The 25,923-nt window shown below is 41.9% G+C and overlaps 2 protein-coding genes across 9 annotated transcripts in view; one reads left to right on the forward strand and one right to left on the reverse strand.

Moving 5' to 3' along the window:
* Positions 1 to 1,630: 1,630 nt before the first annotated feature.
* Positions 1,631 to 7,234, forward strand: LOC111237354 (uridine-cytidine kinase 1-like). 3 transcript variants are annotated; one of them, XM_022766416.1, is made up of 8 exons: positions 1,631 to 1,835; positions 2,270 to 2,429; positions 2,643 to 2,739; positions 2,834 to 2,976; positions 3,056 to 3,150; positions 3,245 to 3,293; positions 3,369 to 3,510; positions 6,553 to 7,234. In XM_022766416.1, the coding sequence occupies exons 1-8, from the start codon at positions 1,746 to 1,748 to the stop codon at positions 6,602 to 6,604; spliced, it is 828 nt and encodes a 275-aa protein (XP_022622137.1). In that variant the 5' UTR covers positions 1,631 to 1,745; the 3' UTR covers positions 6,605 to 7,234. The 3 variants fall into 3 exon arrangements, with proteins under 3 accessions (XP_022622137.1, XP_022622138.1, XP_022622135.1); XM_022766417.1 differs by lacking the exons at positions 1,631 to 1,835; positions 2,270 to 2,429; positions 2,643 to 2,739; ... (2 more) ...; positions 3,245 to 3,293; positions 3,369 to 3,510 and adding exons at positions 4,673 to 4,877; positions 5,312 to 5,471; positions 5,685 to 5,781; ... (1 more) ...; positions 6,098 to 6,192; positions 6,287 to 6,335 and having other exon boundaries at positions 6,434 to 7,234; XM_022766414.1 differs by lacking the exons at positions 1,631 to 1,835; positions 2,270 to 2,429; positions 2,643 to 2,739; ... (2 more) ...; positions 3,245 to 3,293; positions 3,369 to 3,510 and adding exons at positions 4,675 to 4,877; positions 5,312 to 5,471; positions 5,685 to 5,781; ... (1 more) ...; positions 6,098 to 6,192; positions 6,287 to 6,335 and having other exon boundaries at positions 6,411 to 7,234.
* Positions 7,235 to 7,302: 68 nt separating this feature from the next.
* rapgef1 (Rap guanine nucleotide exchange factor 1) overlaps positions 7,303 to 25,923 on the reverse strand; it is a 41,778-nt gene continuing 23,157 nt past the window's right edge. The window contains exons 4-27 of one of the 6 annotated variants that reach the window (XM_022766419.1): positions 24,773 to 24,929; positions 24,577 to 24,665; positions 24,329 to 24,487; positions 23,498 to 23,548; positions 22,822 to 22,936; positions 22,482 to 22,668; positions 21,683 to 22,207; positions 20,867 to 21,069; positions 18,689 to 18,850; positions 16,732 to 16,878; positions 16,132 to 16,224; positions 15,130 to 15,215; positions 13,783 to 13,888; positions 13,021 to 13,096; positions 12,537 to 12,621; positions 11,466 to 11,558; positions 11,102 to 11,287; positions 9,832 to 9,916; positions 9,627 to 9,721; positions 9,422 to 9,500; positions 9,235 to 9,336; positions 8,980 to 9,077; positions 8,763 to 8,891; positions 7,303 to 8,526 (exon numbers count right to left, since the gene is read on the reverse strand). In XM_022766419.1, coding sequence (XP_022622140.1) covers positions 8,376 to 8,526; positions 8,763 to 8,891; positions 8,980 to 9,077; positions 9,235 to 9,336; positions 9,422 to 9,500; positions 9,627 to 9,721; positions 9,832 to 9,916; positions 11,102 to 11,287; positions 11,466 to 11,558; positions 12,537 to 12,621; positions 13,021 to 13,096; positions 13,783 to 13,888; positions 15,130 to 15,215; positions 16,132 to 16,224; positions 16,732 to 16,878; positions 18,689 to 18,850; positions 20,867 to 21,069; positions 21,683 to 22,207; positions 22,482 to 22,668; positions 22,822 to 22,936; positions 23,498 to 23,548; positions 24,329 to 24,487; positions 24,577 to 24,665; positions 24,773 to 24,929 — 3,259 coding nt within the window. In that variant the 3' untranslated portion in view covers positions 7,303 to 8,375. Of the gene's footprint in view, positions 8,527 to 8,762; positions 8,892 to 8,979; positions 9,078 to 9,234; positions 9,337 to 9,421; positions 9,501 to 9,626; positions 9,722 to 9,831; positions 9,917 to 11,101; positions 11,288 to 11,465; positions 11,559 to 12,536; positions 12,622 to 13,020; positions 13,097 to 13,782; positions 13,889 to 15,129; positions 15,216 to 16,131; positions 16,225 to 16,731; positions 16,879 to 18,688; positions 18,851 to 20,866; positions 21,070 to 21,682; positions 22,208 to 22,481; positions 22,669 to 22,821; positions 22,937 to 23,497; positions 23,549 to 24,328; positions 24,503 to 24,576; positions 24,666 to 24,772; positions 24,930 to 25,923 lie in introns of all 6 variants that reach the window. The other 5 variants (XM_022766418.1, XM_022766420.1, XM_022766422.1 and 2 more) reach the window with 5 other exon arrangements.

Raw genomic sequence — 25,923 nt, forward strand, 5'->3', positions numbered from 1 at the left:
GTCGTTTAAACCCTTACCATACTATGAAGTTTTTATCGCAAATTATGACATAATATACCATGACGTTTTTTTGACATTTTTATGCCATACTATACTATGACAGTTTTTGAAATGTTTATGCCATAATATACTATGACGTTTTTTGACATTTTTATGCCATACTATACTATGAGATTTTTGACATTTTTATGCCTTACTATACTATGTAGTGTAAACCCTTACCATACATGACGTTTTTGTCACCTTTTATGCCATAATATACCATGATGTTTTTTTGACATTTTTATGCCATACTATACTATGACGTTTTTTGACATTTTTATGCCTTTCTATATTATGTTGTTTTATTCCTTACCATACTATGACATTTTTATCGCCTTTTATGCCTTAATATACCATGATGTTTTTTTGATGTTTTATGCTATACTATACTATGACGTTTTTTGACATTTTTATGCCTTACTATACTATGTCGTTTAAACTCTTACCATACTACGAAGTTTCTATCGCCTTTTATGCCATAATATACCATGATGTTTTTTTGACATTTTTATGCCATACTATACTATGACGTTTTTTGACATTTTTATGCCTTTCTATATTATGTCATTTTATCCCTTACCATACTATTACGTTTAATGAACTTTTATGACTCAATATTTTTTTTGACATTTTCATCCTTTACCATACAATGACGTTTACTACCACTACTATAACCGTTTTTTTTTTTTTTTAACTTTTTATGCCATACCATACTATGAATTTTCTTGGCAAATTTATGTCTTACTATCCTATTACGTTTTTTGACTTTTTTTATGACATAGTAAAATATGATGTTTTTTTACATCTATAATCTGACGGTTTTTTGAAACTTACTATACTATGACTTTGTTTGACACTTTCATGCCTTACTCTATTATGATGTATGTTCACATTTCCATGCCTCCCTATACTATGACATTTTAATGTCTTACAACACTACGATGTTGTGGTACATTTTTATGCCTGACATTTTTAAACATTTTTATGATGATGAAGACGAAATACTCATAGTGAAATGCAACTTTATTAAAGGAACATCCTTATCAAACGTTTGTATATGATTTTCTTAAAAGTTCCTTATTAAATTCAAACATACAATGTTTTACTTTTGCATATATAATATGAACAAATACTGACAGGCTTTGGGATATATATAAATTACATATTAAGTAACAAATGTTTACAACATAAAAAGACGTACTAAAATGCATATTTCTATTAGCTAGACATTTATGTCAATACATGATATTGTTCCAAAATTCTGAAACAGGTTTCATATGTAATTTTCACACATTTAGGCTATACCTTAAAAACATATATGATTTTACTTCAAATGAACATATATTTCATATATAGAAATTCAACACATTATTACATTTGCGTATGGGTATTCCTTAATGTTAATTCAGATCTCATATGTTCATGAACCGGTTGGTGGATGGCAGTAAAAAGGTAATCTCTTAGTTTTGGAGGGGTGGCTTGGTTGTTGAGTTGTTGAGACCAAACTTACGCCCTTGATATGTAGTGATTTATCCTATTTTTCCTCACGAAACGGTCCTGTGTTGATACCATGGTTGATACTTCCGATTGAGACAACGTTCGGTCTCGCGAGAACAGCGCGTTGTTATTGCTAACAGATAGCATAGCTAGCATTAATCGAAGCTATCTATATTTCTGCTGTCTTTCGTTCCTGTTGGACTCCAATGGATGCTCTCGTGTCCCTGGACGACGCAGAGAGGCCACGGCATCGTCCTTTCTTAATCGGCGTCAGCGGAGGAACTGCAAGCGGCAAGGTCAGTCATTTTGAGCCGGAGGATCTCTGCGACAACGAAAATTAGCATCACGAGTAGCTTAGCTTAGTTTGCTAGTCAAACCAACCGTCAAACCAACTGGCACGCCCCTTTGCTTCGTGAATATTTTCTTTATATTATTTCATGAAAATTCTAGAACAGTCATTCTTTGACCGCTCTAATCTTACTGCCTCTTCCATCCCTTCTTTGCGACAGCAAAAGCCTCTAGCTAACTAGCCGCTGTAATAAGTGTGTCAGTTACTTGGCAGTGATAAACACTACAATAAAAAAGGTCACTGGGGCCACACTACAGTTCAAACTTCAGGACTTCTGGTTCCCAGGACACTTCCACAAATTGCAGTTTAATTCATCCGTGCTAGTTTAACCTAACAAAACATTGTACGTGATCATAAATAATGGAGAGTTTTCTGCCACAGTCAACAGTTTGCGCCAAGATCATGGAGCTCCTGGGCCAGAACAAAGTGGACCACCGCCAGAGGAAGGTAGCAATTATAAGCCAGGACAGCTTTTACAGAGTCCTGACTCCAGAGCAGAAGGCAAAGGCGCTGAAGGGCCAGTACAACTTTGATCACCCAGGTAGGCCCACGCTACAGACCGGTGTTTTTACAGTCAACTTTGTTTACAACAGCACACATGCCCAGCTGTGTTTATTCTAGAGTTGCAACGATTATTCGTTTTATTTATTCAATTTCCTCATCATCTGAAATAAGCCTGTATTGCATTATATTGACCCTCTTATTTTTATTACATGCTGCTTTCACTGCTGTATCTATTTTTCATGTCTTGCAGAGGCATTCGACAACGAGTTAATGTACAAAACCTTGAAGGACATTGTGGAGGGAAAGGTGGTTGAAGTGCCAACATATGACTTTGTCACCCATTCCAGGTTGGTAGGAGGCATAGTGATTGAGCCCTGATGAGAAATCCTCAGACCTCCTTTCTCAATATCTTTGTGTGTGTGTGTGTGTGTGTGTTTATAGGTTGGAAGACAGGATCACAGTTTACCCAGCAGATGTGGTCCTCTTTGAGGGGATCCTGGTTTTCTACCCCCAGAAAGTGCGAGATATGTTTCACATGAAGCTCTTTGTGGACACAGATTCAGACGTCAGACTGTCTCGCAGAGGTATGAAGGTCTCTGTCAAACACACAATATTCCAGTTGTTGTCACAGTTGATCAATGGTTTGACCTAATTTCTCTGTAGTTCTGCGAGACATGAACAGAGGGAGAGACCTGGAGCAGATTCTCACACAGTACACAACGTTTGTTAAACCTGCTTTTGAGGAATTTTGTTTGCCTGTAAGTATGACAACTTATTATCAGCCATTTTCTAGTGTCATTCAGTCAACAAACCTCTCTTTGAGCACTGTGTGACTATTTTGTTCTCTCCCAGACTAAGAAGTATGCAGATGTCATCATTCCAAGGGGAGTTGACAATATGGGTACGTTTTTTTTCCTGATAATAATTTCTCAAACATCATGAATGCTAGACAAATTCTTCATCTGTCTCTCATCAGTGGCCATCAACCTCATTGTGCAGCACATCCAGGACATTCTGAATGGAGACATCTGCAAATGGCAGCGTGGGTCCATCAACGGTCAGGGGCCAGGCTTCAAACGGGCCATTTCTGAGCCGGGTGACCTGCAGAGCGGAGCCACCAATCCTCCAGGAAAGAGGGTCCTGCTGGAGCCCAGTAGTCGGNTGCCATACTATACTATGACGTTTTTTGACATTTTTATGCCATACTATACTATGACGTTTTTTGACATTTTTATGCCTTACTATACTATGTCGTTTAAACTCTTACCATACTACGAAGTTTCTATCGCCTTTTATGCCATAATATACCATGATGTTTTTTTGACATTTTTATGCCATACTATACTATGACGTTTTTTGACATTTTTATGCCTTACTATACTATGTCGTTTAAACTCTTACCATACTACGAAGTTTCTATCGCCTTTTATGCCATAATATACCATGATGTTTTTTTGACATTTTTATGCCATACTATACTATGATGTTTTTTTACATCTATAATCTGACGGTTTTTTGAAACTTACTATACTATGACTTTGTTTGACACTTTCATGCCTTACTCTATTATGATGTATGTTCACATTTCCATGCCTCCCTATACTATGACATTTTAATGTCTTACAACACTACGATGTTGTGGTACATTTTTATGCCTGACATTTTTAAACATTTTTGTGATGATGAAGACGAAATACTCATAGTGAAATGCAACTTTATTAAAGGAACATCCTTATCAAACGTTTGTATATGATTTTCTTAAAAGTTCCTTATTAAATTCAAACATACAATGTTTTACTTTTGCATATATAATATGAACAAATACTGACAGGCTTTGGGATATATATAAATTACATATTAAGTAACAAATGTTTACAACATAAAAAGACGTACTAAAATGCATATTTCTATTAGCTAGACATTTATGTCAATACATGATATTGTTCCAAAATTCTGAAACAGGTTTCATATGTAATTTTCACACATTTAGGCTATACCTTAAAAACATATATGATTTTACTTCAAATGAACATATATTTCATATATAGAAATTCAACACATTATTACATTTGCGTATGGGTATTCCTTAATGTTAATTCAGATCTCATATGTTCATGAACCGGTTGGTGGATGGCAGTAAAAAGGTAATCTCTTAGTTTTGGAGGGGTGGCTTGGTTGTTGAGTTGTTGAGACCAAACTTACGCCCTTGATATGTAGTGATTTATCCTATTTTTCCTCACGAAACGGTCCTGTGTTGATACCATGGTTGATACTTCCGATTGAGACAACGTTCGGTCTCGCGAGAACAGCGCGTTGTTATTGCTAACAGATAGCATAGCTAGCATTAATCGAAGCTATCTATATTTCTGCTGTCTTTCGTTCCTGTTGGACTCCAATGGATGCTCTCGTGTCCCTGGACGACGCAGAGAGGCCACGGCATCGTCCTTTCTTAATCGGCGTCAGCGGAGGAACTGCAAGCGGCAAGGTCAGTCATTTTGAGCCGGAGGATCTCTGCGACAACGAAAATTAGCATCACGAGTAGCTTAGCTTAGTTTGCTAGTCAAACCAACCGTCAAACCAACTGGCACGCCCCTTTGCTTCGTGAATATTTTCTTTATATTATTTCATGAAAATTCTAGAACAGTCATTCTTTGACCGCTCTAATCTTACTGCCTCTTCCATCCCTTCTTTGCGACAGCAAAAGCCTCTAGCTAACTAGCCGCTGTAATAAGTGTGTCAGTTACTTGGCAGTGATAAACACTACAATAAAAAAGGTCACTGGGGCCACACTACAGTTCAAACTTCAGGACTTCTGGTTCCCAGGACACTTCCACAAATTGCAGTTTAATTCATCCGTGCTAGTTTAACCTAACAAAACATTGTACGTGATCATAAATAATGGAGAGTTTTCTGCCACAGTCAACAGTTTGCGCCAAGATCATGGAGCTCCTGGGCCAGAACAAAGTGGACCACCGCCAGAGGAAGGTAGCAATTATAAGCCAGGACAGCTTTTACAGAGTCCTGACTCCAGAGCAGAAGGCAAAGGCGCTGAAGGGCCAGTACAACTTTGATCACCCAGGTAGGCCCACGCTACAGACCGGTGTTTTTACAGTCAACTTTGTTTACAACAGCACACATGCCCAGCTGTGTTTATTCTAGAGTTGCAACGATTATTCGTTTTATTTATTCAATTTCCTCATCATCTGAAATAAGCCTGTATTGCATTATATTGACCCTCTTATTTTTATTACATGCTGCTTTCACTGCTGTATCTATTTTTCATGTCTTGCAGAGGCATTCGACAACGAGTTAATGTACAAAACCTTGAAGGACATTGTGGAGGGAAAGGTGGTTGAAGTGCCAACATATGACTTTGTCACCCATTCCAGGTTGGTAGGAGGCATAGTGATTGAGCCCTGATGAGAAATCCTCAGACCTCCTTTCTCAATATCTTTGTGTGTGTGTGTGTGTGTGTGTTTATAGGTTGGAAGACAGGATCACAGTTTACCCAGCAGATGTGGTCCTCTTTGAGGGGATCCTGGTTTTCTACCCCCAGAAAGTGCGAGATATGTTTCACATGAAGCTCTTTGTGGACACAGATTCAGACGTCAGACTGTCTCGCAGAGGTATGAAGGTCTCTGTCAAACACACAATATTCCAGTTGTTGTCACAGTTGATCAATGGTTTGACCTAATTTCTCTGTAGTTCTGCGAGACATGAACAGAGGGAGAGACCTGGAGCAGATTCTCACACAGTACACAACGTTTGTTAAACCTGCTTTTGAGGAATTTTGTTTGCCTGTAAGTATGACAACTTATTATCAGCCATTTTCTAGTGTCATTCAGTCAACAAACCTCTCTTTGAGCACTGTGTGACTATTTTGTTCTCTCCCAGACTAAGAAGTATGCAGATGTCATCATTCCAAGGGGAGTTGACAATATGGGTACGTTTTTTTTCCTGATAATAATTTCTCAAACATCATGAATGCTAGACAAATTCTTCATCTGTCTCTCATCAGTGGCCATCAACCTCATTGTGCAGCACATCCAGGACATTCTGAATGGAGACATCTGCAAATGGCAGCGTGGGTCCATCAACGGTCAGGGGCCAGGCTTCAAACGGGCCATTTCTGAGCCGGGTGACCTGCAGAGCGGAGCCACCAATCCTCCAGGAAAGAGGGTCCTGCTGGAGCCCAGTAGTCGGCCTCACTGAGACTGTGTGGATGCATGGACGTGGCTGTGAAGATGAGTGTGCTGCTACTGATTTGTGCAGCGGGGGTCAGCAACTGTGATGCCAGTCTCACTCTCTGCATCCTTTTTTAAATTGATATCCAAAATAACAATGTTGCAAGGATTTAGTGCTGCAACCTCTTTGTAACTCTACTGTAATTATTGGTACATAACAAACATGCTAATAGTTTGCTTTTCACATGTGAAAGTCTTCCATGATACTGTTTGATTTTTTTCAGTGTTTCACCTTGGTCAGACAAGCTGTTACTGAAATGGAAGGTCATGTGGTCGAAGGTAGGAGGCGTTATTTAATTGTTTAAATCCAGTCACGCTTTTGCACTTTGAATTTGACCTCATAATTACACAGTTTCGCTTTTTTGATGTTTTAGTGGAGATTAATATATTCAAATTATATTAACAATAATGTGATGTGGTTACCTCATTACTTTTCCTGTTTTTAATAACTTATTAAAATTAGGTCCATATGTTTCTGTAGCGTCTTGATACTGAGTGCTTCCTTTTGATTATTTAATGCTGATTACATGCCTTAACTTTTTTAAGTTAATTTTCCATGCACTATTATTCAACAATAAATGGAAGTTCCGTTATTAAGGTTTAAAAGGTCAGTCTGTTTTTTTTTTTTTTTGTCCAAAAAAAGAAATTTATGACTGACAAAGTGTGTATAGAAACAGAGCTGTTTGTTTTATTGGAGTTTGAGAACACAGTGTGATGTGTTGTTTTTGACCATTATCCCAAAAAGGAATCAAAATGATTTTACTACAGCACATTTTGGAATGACACACACACGTCACTGAGGACTTCAGTCACACACAAACACTTTCACACAGCGACATGACTGGGACATGATTGTGATTGCCTTATGGTTCTCTACACTTGAACACGGCACACAATGATTCAGTATGACATACATAGATCACAGCATCTTGAGTAATTTATCTTTTTGTGTTTTTGCTTTGCTTTTTTTAGTGCACATATGTATGGCACTTGGGAGAAGCTAAGCTCTTCTCATAAGCATAAACATCCTTTTTAAGAACAAAAGGAGCACTGTATATAATACATTTCATAACCATACATGATTCTTACACAAAATGTTTCAAAACAAACTCATAGGTTCCAGTCTCTAATGGTCATCCTCTCTTCAAGTTCAAATCCCCTCACATCCCCCTCCAGTGGACTCTCGGTCTGCAGCCTGCATGTTGACGTCACAGTTCACGGCAGGTCGCTCTCGAGGTTCTGCTGTTTGAGGGGAACTCATGAGTCGGGGAGAGGGTCGCAGGAAGATGACCAACAAATGGCACATACATAAAGGAAGAGGAAGGAGCAACTTGGAGAGTAATGGATCATTCAGCTCAATCTCACACACGCAACAGCTCCACTCTAAAACAGAGAGCCCAGGGAGCAGACTTTGGTTATTTCCTTAGCGTCTCCCTGCCCGCTCTGTGTGATTCTTCTCTCCTTCTTGGCACCAGGCTTCCTCCTGTTTCACCATAGTCACAATCTCTCCCCGTCTCTACGCCACAGCCACAGTAATCCCAATTATAATCTCCCAGAGCAGCAGAGCTCTTTGTAAACCTCAGCCACGCTTCAGTCTGTAGTTTGTTCTGCATTCCACACAATGAGTCTCCCATTTGCTCCAGCGGCTAGCTTCCATTCGTCCTTCTCTCAGTCTGTAGTAAAGTGGAGTTAGTGTCATGAAGCACAGTTGGAGGTCAGTCTCAGAAGGCCCATGGGCCCTAGGTCTTCTCCTCGCGGTCCGTCTTGCGCCTGGCGATGTTCCTGGGTTTGATCTTGAGCGACAGCTCCCACAGGGCCTCCTCTGCGAGGTGGTCACTGAAGTCGTTGAAGAAAGAGACGATGTCTTCGTTGCGCTTCAGCTCATAATGCCTGACATGAGAAGAGGTCGATGTTTGAATGCAGTAATTCATTAGCGAGAAAACAAACAGCCCATGTGGAGTTGACAGAAATGTTTTATGATATTAGAATTTAATTATAAACAAAGCAGGCGCATTATATTTCCTGCCAGTTGCAAACAAATGATGACATTTATTACTGTGTTTGATGTTTACCAAGCTTTTACATTAATATATCTTTTCATCATAAATTTATCCCCGTGGACTTACACTTGCTGGAAGCGTCGCATGCTGTCCAGGATGTTGAACTGCTGCCAGCGTTTGGAGAAATTGACCTTTCCGTCAATGAGGTCAGGGTTCCCCAGGTGGACGAAAGTCAAGTCCTGGAGGATTAGACCCCTGGAGGATGGACAAGTCATGTCAAATTGTGGCCCTCAGCAAAAATATGTACGAGTTCAAACACGCATGTAAACATTCATTCACTTACAGGTACGGGATACATGGAGGCTCCACTTCAGCCAGAGCAGCTCTGTATGCTCTGAAGGAGGAAGAGCTGTCGATCAACGTGCAATATTCCTCCAATCCCTGAGAGAATAAGGGGGAAGTGGCATATGAGGGAAAAGTGATAATCAAGATACTTAACAATGAGAAAAGATGCGAAGATTCAAGGAGATCTTGACAATACACCATCAAATGACATGACACATTGCTTTTATATGCTGACTTGCAACTCCTCCCTCACCTCTGAGGTCTGTTTCTGCCACTCCAATCTCCTGATGGGGGCAGAGTCCAGGGCGGACAGTATTGCCAGGTAGGAGTTGAAATTATTCAACTTTCTTAAGTGCTGTAATAATAAATGTGCATAGATGTTATTGCATTAAACAAAAAGAAAATGACACAAACATTAAGATATTTTAAAGTTGACTAACCTTCATTATCTTGATGAACTTGAGGAGCAGTTTCTCTCTGTCTTGGGCTTTCTCCTGCTGAATAATCAAAGAGCGGACCCTATAGGATAAAGAGAAATAAACACAATGGTGTCAACATTTATGCAGACAAGCTGGTATAAAAGAGAGGCCAAAAACAGCAATGACAGACAGTGAGATGTTTGAAGTTTTGTGGTTTTGGTCTTACCAATAGCTCATGTTGTTAAAGTGCTCTGTGAACTGAGTCAGGTTCGGACTCTTCTCCTCATTCTGCTCCTTGGCCCAAAGCAGCACCTCGGGAATCTGAAGGAAAACGAGAGGAGTTCAAATTGGGATCGACAATGTTGAAACAAAGTAAATGTCAACTAATACTGACATAAGCAACTAACTTGGACACAAAGAATCCATCCTACCTCTATTTTATAGAAGAGTTCAGCATCAAGAAGAGTGAGCTGATCTGCAATCTCATGACTGCGGAAGTCATGAAGAGTTCCAGGCCTGTTAGGACACAAAATTATGAGGTGATGACTCCAGCTTTAAGTTTTACGTTGTAGACTGGGAAGAGTCATTTCGATCCATTCCAGTTCTGTAGCTACAGCCAGTCTGTCTTGGTAATTACTTGCTGTTAAGCAAAATTGGTTTATAGAAAGTCTGGTCATAAATGTACAAAATGTAAAACGAAAATGAACTAAGAGTCTGAATCTCATGTTTTTATGTGTGTTGACATATTGACTCATTTAAACAATTTGAAACAGAATGAGTTAGGGTTATCCATACATATTAAAAGATCTGAATATACTTACCTTTGTAAAATAAGGTTAAAAGAGAACAGAATGAGCTGCCTTGTATTGAAATAATGGTGAGTCATTTTAAAAAGGCACCTTTAGACTGCATCAGCGATGACTATGCAAGTTTACTGCATGTCACACACAATCTGCATCACACATCGGTTTGAGGCACAACAGATTGTGCGATGGATGAATGGTTGATCTATCGTATCGCACAACATCAGCTCGCCACATCCATCTGTGCTGCTGTTTTGAAAATACTGCTCGGCAAGGTTTTACTCTTTAAGACCCACAGATTTTTTTGTTGTGTGTTTCCAGGCTGTCTTTGGCCACCACACAGTGCGATCCAGGAGCACAGTTTTGTATTGATTTTACCACGTATCTTTTTAAGATTTTCTAGTATGTTCATATCAAAGAGCTATAATATTGTATGTTTTGTATTTATGGACATATATATATATATTTCTTGTAAATGTCTGTATTCACTAGGAGTACATATGGTATTTTATATTACTGTTAAATGATAATGTATAAAGTATAGAGTCAAATGTACTTGAGGACACAGGGAAACAACCTCAGTGATGAAAGAAAGATGAATCATGAATAAAGCATGGTGTACAAGAGAGAAGTTTTTTCAATGTGTTTCAATAATGGATTCCATGGAAACATTATCAAACCATTATAAAAGCATTATCTGCGGATGACTGTTAGTTTAAGTAGTCTTGTGTGGTCTTATGGTGTCTGATGGCCAGTCTACCAGGCAATAAACAAAACACTGTTTGCTATCCCCAAGGACACTGAGCCACAGGAATAGCAAAAGAGTGTCGTTCCACTTGTAGCATCAACACACTCCATACAAGTTTCAGAAAGAGCTGACCCTTGACCCCCACAGTACCTTGCAGAGACCCCTCGGGCGGCCAGGGGCTTGAGGGAGTTAGTGTAGCGCAGCAGCTTCTTCTGCTCGACCTTATCCAGGATGTTCTTGCGGAGCACACGGGCAAGGCTGAGCTCGCCATTGCACACCAGCGTGAACACCAGGTCCATCAGCTGTTTCAAGATGTCCTCTGTCAGCTCCACCAGGCTGGAGGACGGAGGAAGAGGAGAGGGAAATGATTTAATGATTAAAATTTGTGATGGGGAAAACAGATCCCCTCCACACTCCACATCTACTTGGACACATGACCTTGAGGACGTGCACCACACAAAATGAAATGGTAATTTTCTCAGAATTAAGGACAAAATCACTGAGATCTACTCACCACAGCTCGTCCACCACACGAACCAGCACAAAAAACGTGTTCTTGCTGACTCGCTTCTTGAAGGTGTCCGGACTGTGGCAGAACCTGGTATATGTGCTTTGTGGTCAAGGACAATGAAAATAAAACTATATATGGATTACAAAGTACAATAACATTCTTAAGTAAGATTATAAGATTACATTTTATGAGGTAAGACAAGATGTGTAAAGTTTTGCTCTCTGTGCATCCCTCCACTGTTAGGACAGTTTGTGGTTCTACAAATCAATAATTATATGGCTTTTATCCCACACAGTAACTTCTGTCATAATCAAGTTAAAACAGCAACTTTACCTACTTTTAATACATATCAAGATATAAAATGGATGCAACAAACATGTTCATGACATAAAAACTGTAGTTTTCTCTCAGCAACATACATCATTACATAGTAATGTCAGTGTTATACATTATTTCTTGCAGTAAAAACAATGGGGCTGTAGCTAAATGTTAATTTAATTAACAATTAAACTGCTGATTAATTACTCAACAACTCTTTGACTGTTGGGTTTAAAAAATGTCAGAAAATGGTGAAATTGGCCGTCATAATTTCCTAAATCCCATGGTGATGTCTTCAAATTATAAAAAGTCCAAAACCCATATATTTTCAGTTTACCATCAAGTGAGACAAGAGAAAATGACAAAGGATTAATTAATTATCAAAGTTGCTGCTGATTAATTTTCTGCTTATCATATAATCCATTAATCAACTAATAATTCCAGCTCGATGCAACAATGAAAAAGCCAGTCATTTGCGTCAAAGCTTGAAAAACCTTTGGGGGGGGACTTCATGGCACTCTTGTTTTCCTTTCAGTTTCAGAAGTATTTTCGTCTCAAGTATCCATCAGCAGAGCAGTATGGTGTTACTGTGGGTTTCTATTTATGACTGCTTTCAAATGAAAGATGTGAATAAGAGCATATAAGATAAACAAGTCTTTCCTTGGTAAATAAATCACTAGGCAAGAAAAACAGGCGTCTACCAACAAAACAACGATTACGCTCACAGTGACACGTTGAGTGATTTGAAAAGGATATCTGTAGTGTAGCTTCTTAATGAGGTCCTCTGGGGTTATAAAAGTCCTATATGTAGTCAGAAAGGCTTCACAGTACAAAACGAGATCTGTCAAGCAAAAACAGAGGAAAAAAAACAGCATATTTCAGTTTGATGTGCAGCCAGAGAGTTCCCAATTAACTACCTAAAGATGAAAACACATCATCAAATGTGAAGACTAAATAACCGGGACTGACACATTGCAAATAATTGAACCAGAGAGAGACTGAGACTATTTAACATGCTACTCAGATGTGGAGATCAGAAAAGTAGTACCACGTCAGTCAAAATAAAGAATCACACTTAACAAATAAAAGTAAATCTGTCTTTGACTATAAAACAGCTGCTGTCGAGCTAGCAAAATCAAGCTGTACCAGTGACCCTGAAGCACAGTAACATACTCTACTCTGCATAACAAATATGTGGGGTAAGTATGAGTCTTAACGTGTTCTGTAATCTCTACTGTACCTTTGCGGTCTGTTTCTGTAGCGTGGACTAATAGAATATCTCCTGATCCAGCACGAACATCAGGGCCATCGTCATTCTGGGAAAGATTAAGGAGAGTGAGCAAGGTGTGGAGAAAATGATCGACAGATAGATAGGAGAGAAGGGAGTGAGATTGAAAGCAGAGGAGGAAAAGAGTGGTTAGAGCAGATGTGGAGTGATGCAGTCTAGCCTAAAATGTAGCTTGCACCTTTCCTCTTTCTGCCTGTTTTTTTTTTTTTTGTCCTGCACCAGCTCCTCTGATGACGAAGAAAAAGTCAGACTTGTGTAAGATAAAAGCACCACCACTGCAATATGTCTCCTGTAACACCTTTAAATGTCATCACAGGCCATGAATCTTTCCTCCTTGCAATCCTGATCTCTCCCTATCTCCTTTTATAAATCATTGCTGTCACATTGCCCCTAACCTTGCAGAGTGGCGAGCAGCATTTACACACATCTGTCTATCAGACTGCACCACACAGGACAAAGGAGGAGGAGGCGTTGGAAAAGGAGGAGGGCGGTTTGGCAGTTTCAGCTCTGCAGTTTCAGAAGCTCAACTCCAGAGGGCAGCAACAGCCATCAGGATCTCAGGATCTGATTTCACATCTGAGTGACTTGCGGTGACCTTTAGTCTGTGCTAGACTAACAGGATAAAATGTGCTTTGTATGCTGGAGCTGCACAGTTCTGTCACAGCACATTTTTCTAAAAACAGCACACAGCATCAACAGTGACGTTTGTCTTACCTCTTGTTTTAGTGTTATCCTATTCATAATCTCCTTGTGGTCTATGAGGGAGAGTTCGTCAACATCTTCCTCATCGCTCCCGGCAGACTCTGTTGACTTCTGCCTCCTACAACACACACACATCAGAACATAAAATCTCACAAGTCTTTTTTTTTTTTTTTTTGTGGCACACCTGGTGCACTTGTAGCACACTTGGAAACAGTGTGGGATCACAAACAATACATCATCGTACATTATATGTGGGTATGTTAGATGTTGTGACAGTCATGGCCAATCATATTCGTCTACTTTCAGTTGGGAAAACTTACGGTTGTCTGGGATGTTGAGAGTTTCAAATATGAATACAGCAGCTTGAATATTCTGGAGCAAACAATGGGGTAAACTATGTCTCCCGAATTCACTTTTGAACTCACTTCGGAGATGTTGGAGATCTTACGATCATCATGTTTTCGGTGCGTACTAATGCACCATTTTATTTGTCATACAATGATCCATTTCTACATCTGCTTGACAACTTGTGTTTTACATAGAACAATGATTCTGACAATCTGATGATGAAATAGTCGACCTAATCATCTTCTTGCGACATAAACATGATCCACAGAAGAAGTGTGTTTTTTTCGAAATAAACACTCTTTTGTTTTTGGAAACACCACTATAAAATGTAAGTCACATCACATCATGTTGGTGATTGCAGCAACATGTCTGTATTGTAATTAAAATGCAGAGCTCCGGATGTTACTTTGGCCAAACTTGTTAAAAAGATGGAGCATGCTGCTGTTGCCCTGAGGAGACAGGAACAGACCTGACGGTCCTCAGGGAGTTATTACAGAAGGACTAACTGATCTAAGTTTTTTCATGAGACTGTGTGAACTGTTTTCAATGTGCCAGGCTGAGGTTATTTTGCAACAGTCTGGTGCTGGTTGCACAAAATATAACCAATACATGCTGTGCATTATTATGGCTTAATAGCATGCATCTCCAGTCCTGCTGGACTACTAAAAAAACTCTTGATTTTTCGAGAGTGCTGTTGAGGTACACTCTTCTCCCACAACACACTGCACAAAGGGAGTGGAGGAGCTATTCACAGCTGGAAAAAATGAAATTAATTATGAATAGTTGTGAAATAGCTCCAGGAACACCTCAGAAAACACTAGAAAAACAGAGTTTATTTGGCACTTACATTCTAAAGTTGCCGTTTAATTGATGTCTGATGGTATATTTTTTGAATCATTTCCAGTATGTTGATTTCTTGTTTACTAACTGTAAAAACATTGCAATATAAAGACATATACATGCTGTATACAGCGTATATCACTTACAGGATGTAAACATTAAGACCCTTACCTGTCCTTGTCCAAAGCCTCTTTGCTATTGGTGGATGGCATCTGAGGGGTGGGGTCTTGAAGTACGTCGTCAGCTGCAATTGTCTCCTAATCAATGAATGGAAAAACAATAATCAACATCTGCACAGCAGAACATGGAACATCAACGGTGAATGGTTCCATGCAGTGACAGGAGCCTGGTTATTGATGAGATAGTAGAGACCACCAGGATCTCATGCAACATGTTTGGTGGAGAGGAGGATGGATACTACACATGTCTCAGGATGTTATCCCTATTAGTGTTAACTTACATGAGGTGTAAAGGGTTGATGGGTAAAATGCAGCTTTTCCTCAGTATGAGCCAGGAAAAACCCAACAGATGAAACTCACTCGGACTGAAACTGCACCAAATGTGAAACTACAAATACAATCACACATCTGTACGTCTCTATCACTCTCGCTTACATTTCCACAAACCACAACCCAAGCACACCTAAAATACACCCCGAATGCACACGCTGACCCAGAGGAATACAAATACAACCACGCACGCACACAGTCACACATGCACAGGAGCACATAAGCTGTTATGGGGAATGTTATTGGAAAATTGAAAACCAGTGAACCATTGAGAATCCCTTTTGGAGCAGCGACATGTCAGGTGTTAGATCGGAACAAGGTTAAATGCTCATTATAGTTGAAGCGCAGCCAGAGAGACAGCAATCACCAGCCAGGCAGTCAGAACAACATACAGATGGACATCTTTTCCACAGACACCACCCACAGCACATGAGTCCCTAGCAGGCAAACCCGTGAACCTGAAGTCATGCTCAGTCAGGTTTGGTTACATTGATATTCCATTTCAGCGCCGTCAGTTCAAGAGATGAATCAATAAGAGCTGCTCAGTGCAACAGACGAGCGGTGAGAGTCATATCTGCCAGTTAAACAAGCCTTGATTCATATCCTGAAGTGACGGGACGTGCAAATGGAATTGACCTTTCACCTGTGGCGGTCAGCTACTTACTCTGAGGGAGAGAGGCAGCTCCCCATTGGCCTGGCTGGATGAGTACAAGTTGACGTACTCCCCCTCCCCGCCCTCGTCATTCGCGCTCTCGCTCTATGGGAAAAGAGGAGGGACACAAACCGAGGCGTAAGGCAGCGGAGAGGGGCACAGAGTTGTTTTCTAAGGGTGGGACAGACGTCAAGTGTGAATTTGTGGCTAAGGAAGAGAGATAGCGGCTAGCCGAGGTCTGGTATCGTACAGTGAGCGGTGCGTTTTCCAGCTCAGAGTCATCATGACCACCAGGTGGCACTGGAGTGCATCATTTATAAAAGGTAACAATATTTACTGGCAAAAAGAACATGCAGTGCAACATGCTCTACTGGGATTCTTTTAAGACCAATAATCAGACAGCAGACAGTTTGTGGGCAGTGATAACAACAACAAGATGCCACTAAGTAAATGAGTCATTTTATTATCATCTGAGCAACAATACTGAATACCAAACAGCTGGAATGTAACACCAGTCTGCCAAAGGAAGGGGTATCACATTATCTGTCTTAGAGAGCTGGTTCATATAAGTATCCTGCTTGTGCTTCCACCATCTATCCCTTGTAAGCTCACCGCTGAGGTGTGGAGAGAGTCAGTGAGAGAAGACTCAGAAGGAAGACAGACAGCCACAGAGCCCATTGAGCCAGCCAGGGAACCGTTGGGCCCGCCCCCGCTGCCATCCAGAATGGTGGCATTGGTCAAGGCAACCTGGTCCAAGCTCTGCGATTGGTGGAAAGAACGAAAGCAGGAAAGAAAAAAAAATAAAAATAAATAAAAAGACAGGACTAAGGGATTAGAGAGGTGAAGACAGAGCAGACAGAAAAAGAATCTGAACAATAGGAGGCAGAGGGGGGAAAAAGTGTTCACCTCGTTCTCCAACACCTCTATTAAGCCTGGACTATGGGAGGGATGTGCCTGAACATGAAATGCACTGCACACTCACATACATCTAAGAATGCAAAACTGGAACCAGTGGCAAAAGAAACATCTCCAGTGAGATAACATGGAAGATGAGAAGACAGAGATGTTTAACAGAGAAACACTTAGATTAGCTAACATCAACTCTGCGTATGTAAATGTCTTTAGATGAGAGATGTCTTCACAGCGTGCCTGTGTGTTTGTGTGGGTGGGTGTGTGTGGCCAGCTGAGGAGATGCCTGCCAGCAGGGAGGTAGCGGTAACCTGTTTTAACACGTTGTGCATACCAGCCCTGTTGCAGCATTCCAGCATAAAGCGGTGCATACACAGATCACTGATAAACACTGCACACGCACAAACACTTGCACTGACTCACATAGACACATCCAAAGGCATGCACGTGTTCACGCACAGACACGCAGGATCAGCCGGTAATTAAGGCCACTCATTCTTGTTTCTCAACACAAGTCTTAAAAATACTGATCAAATTAGGAAATCTGCAACTAATGAATATTTTCTTCAGTTTCCACTCGACATATGCAAAGCAGCTTTCCTAGCATGGCTTACCTCCCCCCTGACATCCGCCAAAAAACATCATGCCCCAAGGAGTTGAGGAATGCAAACATTCCACAGAAACAGACAAATGGGAGGTGTGGAAGTGTGTGTTTTGGGGGGAAGGAGGTCACAGCATGGCGGTGAAGAGGAGACTAGGCAGATACGAGAAAGTATAAGGAGTGTGTGGACAGTCGATCAAGAAGATGAGGAGGAGAGAAGAGAGGAAGGAAGAAGAGCAGAAACAGGAGGAATGTGTTTTCCATCAGGTCCATCTGGTGCCGCATTCCTCTGGAGATTCCCTGAGGGAGATCCACACCGTGTCTTCGCATGACTCGCACACCATGGGGTCAGCATGGGTCGACCCCTCTCCCCTCCCAGAAATACTGACCAAACCACTGTAAGATATAGCCAGGTCTGCTTTGGGGTCAGGGTCAGGCCCTAACTAACTGGAATATAGCACTGATTGACCACAAGCTAATTCATTAACAAGAACCCGTTGATGTTTGAGACATTTCAGTTAGACCAACAAAGGGCTATTTGTAAGCCCCGAACTAAGGCGTGACAGTCTCTTGTGATATTTGACTGACTGTGTCTGTGAGGCAAACTGAAAAGCTAGAAAGGGTCAAATAATTACCTGTCGGAAAGAGGAATGCCTCAGTGCAACACACAAACACACAAACTTGGCAAGCCAGAGGCTACACAGAACCACAACAAATAACTGCACACACTCGTGAACACACAAAGCACACATTAATCACGCCACAGCTTAAAAAAAAAAAACAACTAAAAACTAAAAACCCCACAACAAAGCAACAAATGCACACATGGATGGGTGGATGAACAAAATTAAGGACCACACAGCAACCAAACCACTGACCCTCGAGGGATGGCCCAGTCAGAAACCCCAAAGGGCAGCAGGGGTAGATGAACAGACTGAATCACATATGGAGAACGCACAGGTCAAGCCACCCCTGGACCAGTCCAGGACCACACAGCACCCACGCTAGAGTGGAGGATGGGAGGGATGGGGTTTTTAGGGGGCGGTGGGGGGAACTCACCGTGGGTGTGGTCAAGGATGCTTGGCCAATCAGGTAGGAGTTAGAGACGGACATGCTGAGGCCCAGCCCAGAGCCCGCCTCCTCCATGGCCGCTACAGACGGCTGGAGGTGGCAGGAGAGAGAAGAGGAGGAGGAGGAAGAGGGGGAGGAAGAGTGGGAGGCCTGAGAGAGAGAGAGAGAAAGAAAGAAAGAAAGAAAGAAAGAAAGAAAGAAAGAAAGAAAGAAAGAAATGGAGGTTAAAGAAAGGCAAAGAGGGAAACAGGGTGTTAAGGGAGAAAAAAGAAGAAAAAAGGGGACAGTTGATTATACTAGTAAGCAAGACTGAATTAGAGCAGATTTAATCAAAGTCCAGCAGCGGAGTAGTGAGGTCAAAGTGGTGAAAGCTGAGGAGGATTCTGGGAGTTCAGCTGAAAAGCATCAGCTCATTGGCTGTAGATATAAATACAGCAGAGGAGTGAATGACTAATGCTGTTGAGGTGTTACAGAATATGAGTCTAGCGCTGTGTTTAAGTTAGAGCTATTCCTAGAAAGCCCTAATTACAACAGGGTTATGTGACGTGTACCGGTCACACACATTCACGTCTACTGTGACAGTCCAATAAACCTTCTTTAACGTCCCGAGCTTTAAGGGCTTTACAGAAACCAGGCCATCTACAACAACATGCTCTAAACAGAGCCAATATGCTATACTGGTGTTTTCAGAGTAGCTGAAATTACTTTTTTTTTCTTTTTTTTTTTTCCCAAAGCTGTGTAAAGTCGCCAAAGCGTGTAAGCCTGGAACATGGGTTTATGGAGGAGGCAAACAGGCTTATTCCACTGGGCCACGAGCTCATCAAGTCCAAAACATGAGGCCAGATTAGGCATTGCAGCAGGAGCAGAGATGAGCGTAGTTCGACTGTAAGCTCAGACAAAAGAATGATAAAAATAAGAGCTGGGCACAGGGCTCCAAATACACAATGGTGGCAGAAACAGGACAATGGACAAAGAAAACGAAGAAAAACTCTCTGAGGTGGCCTGTGTAGACTGCCACTCAGCCGCAAAGTCTGTTTTCTTTCCTGAGCTATGATACTGTACATCTACAGTAGCTGCACCATGTGTTTACTGTCCACAAATGTACTGTTTCTTCATCACTACAGAAAGTTTAGGCCAACCACAGATCAATTTGTTACCCAACATATACAGATGGCAGGTGTTAGCAAGGAAAAACAGGCACATCTGGTTCTTTGAGGGAACACGATGCCTCATATATGACAATATTACCTTTGTATGAGTTCTCATTTCCCCAACAGAGGTGGTGTTTCCCACATCTAACCCAAATTGTTCAAACATAAAATAGTGTTCATTTAGGAACCCACTTCTCATTGTAAGAAGCTGATTAAGAAAATTAGTTTTTTTGGGCCTTTAAAGGTTTAATTTCAAACTCACATGGCTCATCACAGTGTCCCCTCTCCTGCTATGACTTATCGTATCGTCTCTCTTCATCTCTCTCCAAAGTGACTCACTGTCAGACAGTTGTCTCAATTAACCCAGACGCCGACCCAGATTAAGATAAGTGAACTGAATCTGATGTGGGCCTGATAAAAGCTGTTCTTATCTCCCACTAACGACCAAACACCTCTGTGTATGCACAGATGTCTGCTTTGGCTACAAAAATGGCAAGGATGGAGATAGAGAGTAAGGAGGAGGGGCTGAATAGGTGACAGAGATAACAAGATAGGAAGATGCTCGAGAGAAAATTGATGAGGATTACCAAGGGAAGGTACTTTAGCCATAGAATACGATCTGCATTCTTTCCCATTTGTTCATTCCCAGCCTGAAGACGTTTGGACCAGCACCGGGCTCGACCGCAGAGGGATGTTTATATCGTGTCCTCATGACATTCTTTGTTATGTTATTCTGGGTGTAATCTCATAAATTGATATAGTGATCAATGAAGGCTCCGCAGCCTAAAATTTTTTGAATTTAATCAAGTTGAACTGAACAAATTCAGCAATTTAAATGACAGCTTTGCTCACACAATCCAAATTAGTGAACCTTGCTATTCTACTGTCTTGTGAAAGACACTCATTTACTTAAACCCCTTGTTTCTGATAAATGGTACAATATCAAAGTAACTAGTTTTTTGTCCTTCAGAAAGATTACTGTCATTACCAGCACACACATGGAGGGCTTACTTACCAGTTGCCTTTGTTTTGGGGGCAATGCTGGGGGCTGCAGCGGCTCATGGACTGAGTCGGTGCTGCTGAAGGAGTCGTTGAAGCCATAGACCTCCTGGAAGCGCTTGTTACGCTGCTCATAGATGCTCTCGCTCTGTGGCATCTGGTAGAACATGGAGGGCTGCGGCTCAGAGTAGTCTTCCACAAACTGCATGTACTGGAGGACTGGGGGAGGCAGATGGGGCAGATTACATAATATTTATTGTTTATACAGCTCAGAATTATGACTCTGGACTCAACCAAGTCAAGAACAGACTGTTATATATATAAGTGAACACTTTTCTTTGATCTGTAGAATCTATGGAGAGTCGCTTTATACTGAGGTCAAGACAGTTGTAAACTTGAAATTACCCATGCACATATTCACTCTGTGGAAAGTGTTTCAGCTTGCAGGAAGGGCTGACTGTATGGAATGACATAATACAGTAGCTTGAGAGGAAGTGATGTAGCAGGTGTGTCAGGAAATGACCAAATGTTGCCCTCTGTGCCCCTGGAGCCAGACCCATTGTAGCACATCCTGGTATTCACTTCCTGCCTCTATTCACAGTGTAATACTTCCTTGACATAAGCTATGCTTCAATGAACTGATGATGAAGTGCGGCCAATGTCCTGCTGTCCCTTACTCAATCAACCTCATCCCTTCCTTTATTCCTTCCTTCATTAGACTCTTTGTCCTTTCCTTTGCTTCTGTGCCCTCTATTCAGGCATCTCATTTAAAGGCCTTTTTTCTTCCCTGCCTTCTCATTACGTCCCCATCCCCTCCTTTCCTCTCACTTACTGTGTCTGCTTTTCTTTTCTGGGAGCGGCGGTGGGCTGGCAGGGACATCTGCATTCTCGCTGGCAATGTACTGGGCAACGAACACACCCCCATTTGTCTGGGGCATGGGTGAGATGGGTGTGAAAAGGGGGAATGGAGGTGTAGGGTGTAGCTCCTCTTCTGACAAGTTGTCATACTGGGAAGGATATCGCTCATACAGCACTCTGGACCCTCCGTCAGGGAAGGGCGACGTCTGGGTGCTGCGCCGCTTCTTCTGTGGCAGCGCAGGTGGTGCGCTGATGCGAGAGGACTGTAAGGGATTGGCTTGATTGGGCTGCGGGGTCCAGTACTCTGGTGGTTGCTGCGGTGGAGGAGCACTAAAGCGGGGATGTGAGGGGTGCTGTCCAGGGACTGGGGAAGAGGACTCGCTATGAGATTCAGGTAAGGGGCTCAAGCACCCTCCCACCGGTATTGGGGGCAGGTTTTCCCCAGCTGACAAATCCTGGTGGAGGAAGTCATAATCCGGGTCGTAATTCTCTGTGTTGTCTGGAAAGGTGAGGAAGAGGTAAAAATTACATGTCTGTCATCATACTCTCACAATGAACACATAGGTGTAACTTTTAACTCCACAATATATAAAATGCACATGAGCAACGGTTTGTCAAGGGCTGGGTCCCGATAGCTGATTCCATTTTGGATCTGGTTCCCGATCTGTTTAACTCTGAAGCCGACAAATCTCTTATCAAACCTTTTATCTCTGCTCCCTCATATAACGTCTGTAATATACGTTTACAGTTTAATGTAAACTGTGTATTCTTACCAAGCGTCTCACAGCTGGTGTTACGAGAACACTGACCACTGTCCTGCTCCATGGAGGACAGCTGTTCATCAGACTTGCTGAGTTTACCCATGCTGCTGCAGGGAGACAGGCGCGGAGAGTCGCCCCCGTATGACTGGCTCCCCCCAGAGAAACGCCTCTGCAGGAACTCCTGCTCGTAGTCCTGCTGCTGCACAGACAGAGACATTTTTTAATTATGTATTGCAAAAATGTATTTACTTCCCGTATGTTGTGTTGATATGTTCTTAGACTGAAAATGAAGGTCAGCTATAATGGATCAAAAAGTCTAAAATCTTATCATGAGATGGAGTTACACCCTCACCTGTCTGTGGACACTGCAGGGCAGGCTGGAGCCACGGCTCATAGGGGCAACCACTGCCACCCGAGTAGGCGAAGGGGCAGACTGGCGCTTCTTAGGAGGAAGAGCTGGTGGAGGACTATTGACAGATAAACAGACACAGCAGAATTAAATAACAGGAATGTTGGATGTCATTGTCCCTGCAGCAAAGTCAAAACAGATACATCAGGCAAGCACGCAAAACACACTTTCTCAGACATGTATGCACACACAAATCCATGTATGAATACATGAACACACTCATTGTTATCCCTCCTGGAGTATAGTGAGATGAAAGTGAGGGTGTTTCATGTTAGCCACTCTCAGCTATGACATGAAGCTTTCCTGCTTGTCAAACCTAAATTCTCTGACAGAGTTAATACCAGGTCAAAATGCGGCAAAGAGCTTGACATAAGGCGCCATGATATGGAGGCCAGTGAGAAGACACTGCACAGGTCAGTCACACACTCTCATGCACTGGACGGTCTTCTGATTGGATGATGAGTTCTTCAAGGAATACCGAGGAAGACACAAACGTTGGGAGAATGCAACCATGCAAGTCAAAAACACTTTCATCCAATCCAGAAGCTTTATGGAGGGGGGGGAGGGGTCTAGGGTGGGATGTTATAATGGAGACAGATGATCCTATAGGCTAACATACTTCTCCTTCTGAGAGGGTCTCCTTTGGCCAGCGTCAGCACTCAACTGTGCTCTGTTCCCAGAATCCAAAGGGAAACCAAAGATAAAAGAAATTGAGAGAAACAGCAGAAAGAGTAAGAAAGGAAGAGATAGACCAACAAACAAACAAACGTATGCCTAAAGTGGGAAATAGTCAAAGATTTAAGGGAGTCTGGTATTTTTTGCATTGATGGATTGGCAGCTGGGTCGCATGGGAAAAGACATCAGAATAGACACTAAAATGTTTCTGATTTTCAAACTCAAAAAGGTCTAAATCAGTGAAAATGAAAGAAATATGGGGAATTTGCCCTTCCCATACTCGTATCCTAAAAGCTCTCCTTATTCCTCATTTGATGTGTGCGAAACATTTTCAAAAAATATTTTTAAAATAAATTCAGCGTAAACTGAAACAGCTGTTATGAAGAAATGCAGAACGGGCTCTTCTGCTTTTGTGACTATGGTGCAAAAGGTCACACAATTTCTGTGGGCACACAACCGCTAAACCTCATCTCTGCATTTAATTGAATGGAAACAAAACAGAAAAAAAAGGAAACCTTGAACAGAGGAAAAGAAATTTCACACTCAGTCTTACAAAGATCTGATGAAAACTTTCAGACCCAATGATGTCAACAAACCACATGAAGAACCAGCCTCGCTTTGTACCAGAAAACATCCTCCAGAATTAATATTCTCTATTATTAAATTTCAATTTGACATAACCGAAATCTGAATATCAGAGTTGGATCCATTAACCGCTCCTTATAGAGAGGTTGCAGTATACCACAGCTGCAGTTTGAGAGTGTGTCGTCCTCACCTGAGCTCTGCCATCTTTGCTTCGGGAAGGGGGGGTTTGGGAGGGGCTACGTCCTCATCGGGTATCTCAGTGGCAGCCTCTGCAGGAGCGGCTGCCGGAGCAGTCTTAATCGAGACCTCTGGCTCCCGATCTATCGAGGGCATCTCCGATGACACGCTGCTACAAACATTCAAGCTGTGTGAATGAGTGAAAGAACTACTATGAGTAGTGTCTGAATGTTTGTGTTCCAGAGAGCTTTTTCTACTCACCTCTCTGCTGTTGTAGCAGGTGGTGCCGGTTTGTTAGGGGTAGTGGGTGACGGCTGTTCCTGTTTCTCTATGGTCAGCTTCACCAATTCCTGTTCATAGAAAGACACAGCCAGCTTCAGCCTCCTCTATAAAATACACCACGGGAGGATGTAGCTGACACAACATCACAATATTCCTCCATCAGTGAATAGCTTACCTTTACTCCATCCAGCACTGCTTTGATGACACTTGTGACGGATGCCACATTTTCCTTGTCCTCCAAGTCGATGCCATCCAGCATCACCTGGTCTGCCCAACGGATGAGATTGGCCAGACTCTGGTACACACGGTTATGGCAGGAAGACAGTGCCGAACTGTTGAAAGGGTGTGAGAATAGGATTGGGCGAGGGTAAAGAGTAGAACAAAGCAACGGAGAACAGGCAAGACGAATTTCAGAAAGGAGAAAAAGAAAAGTGGCATATGGATCAGATAAAAAAAAAAAAAAAGAGAGATAATGTACAGGAGGTGAGTGAAGGTACAGAAACCAGAGGTGGAGAAAGAGGAATGATTCAAGACAACACAACAGGGGCAGGTGTGAAAAGAGCAATGGGACAAGCATATGTTAGACAGAAGGTGAGAGAAATCACATAGAAACAAGAACACATGACACACATCCATCTATCTACCATCTATTAAACTACATATTTAGGGGCCATTTGTTGGGGAACTGCAGGTATGCCGGACTACAAGTTTGGAGGCTGGAATAAGCTAGCTAGCGCTAACAGAGGAATGTATAACCACACAGGGAGGCAGGGTGTTGTTCCTGCCTGTAGTGAATGGTGTGTTCAGACCCAGCACTAAGGTGTGGCACAGGCCTGTACCAACATGCTGCAGCTGATTCACAGCGCTGGAATATCCATCCACTGTCTCTACACAGCTTAGTCCTATAGTGAGTGGGAGACGACTGTAGCTGCGGGGGTTAGCAGAAGGATTTAAGGGATGGTGGAGCAGTTGGAAGGGTGGAGAGGTTTGACCCAGAAAGACTACACGAGCTAAGGGCTGTAGGTTACACCGCAGATAAGTGGGAATGGTGGAATTATAACAAAGTCTACAGCTTTGAGTGCCCAGTCTGTTTGTAGATTTTGATAAATAAGCACTTTAATCGACTTAACACTGTGTGCCAGAGAGTGGGTAGGAGTTACACCCACTGTTGACCTAGTTATTTGATCAATATTGATTTAAATAACTGCAAACAATCTAACTCTGTAGTACACTTTGCATGTTAACAGATGGCAAACCAAACTGAAAGAAATATTAACACACATGAGTAAAATTCTTCCTTCAACAGCAACTTATTTACCAAAAAAA

This window comes from Seriola dumerili, unplaced genomic scaffold (assembly GCF_002260705.1).
Source record: "Seriola dumerili isolate Sdu_G_001 unplaced genomic scaffold, Sdu_1.0 BDQW01000853.1, whole genome shotgun sequence".
NCBI lineage: Eukaryota > Metazoa > Chordata > Actinopteri > Carangiformes > Carangidae > Seriola > Seriola dumerili.

Excerpts from the sequence above, each read along its gene's own strand:
- LOC111237354 (XM_022766416.1), top strand. The coding sequence starts at position 1,746 with ATGGATGCTCTCGTGTCCCTGGACGACGCAGAGAGGCCACGGCATCGT. Across the intron at positions 2,430-2,642 it reads GTACAACTTTGATCACCCAG|AGGCATTCGACAACGAGTTA; the intron begins GTAGGCCCACGC and ends CATGTCTTGCAG. Across the intron at positions 2,977-3,055 it reads CGTCAGACTGTCTCGCAGAG|TTCTGCGAGACATGAACAGA; the intron begins GTATGAAGGTCT and ends ATTTCTCTGTAG.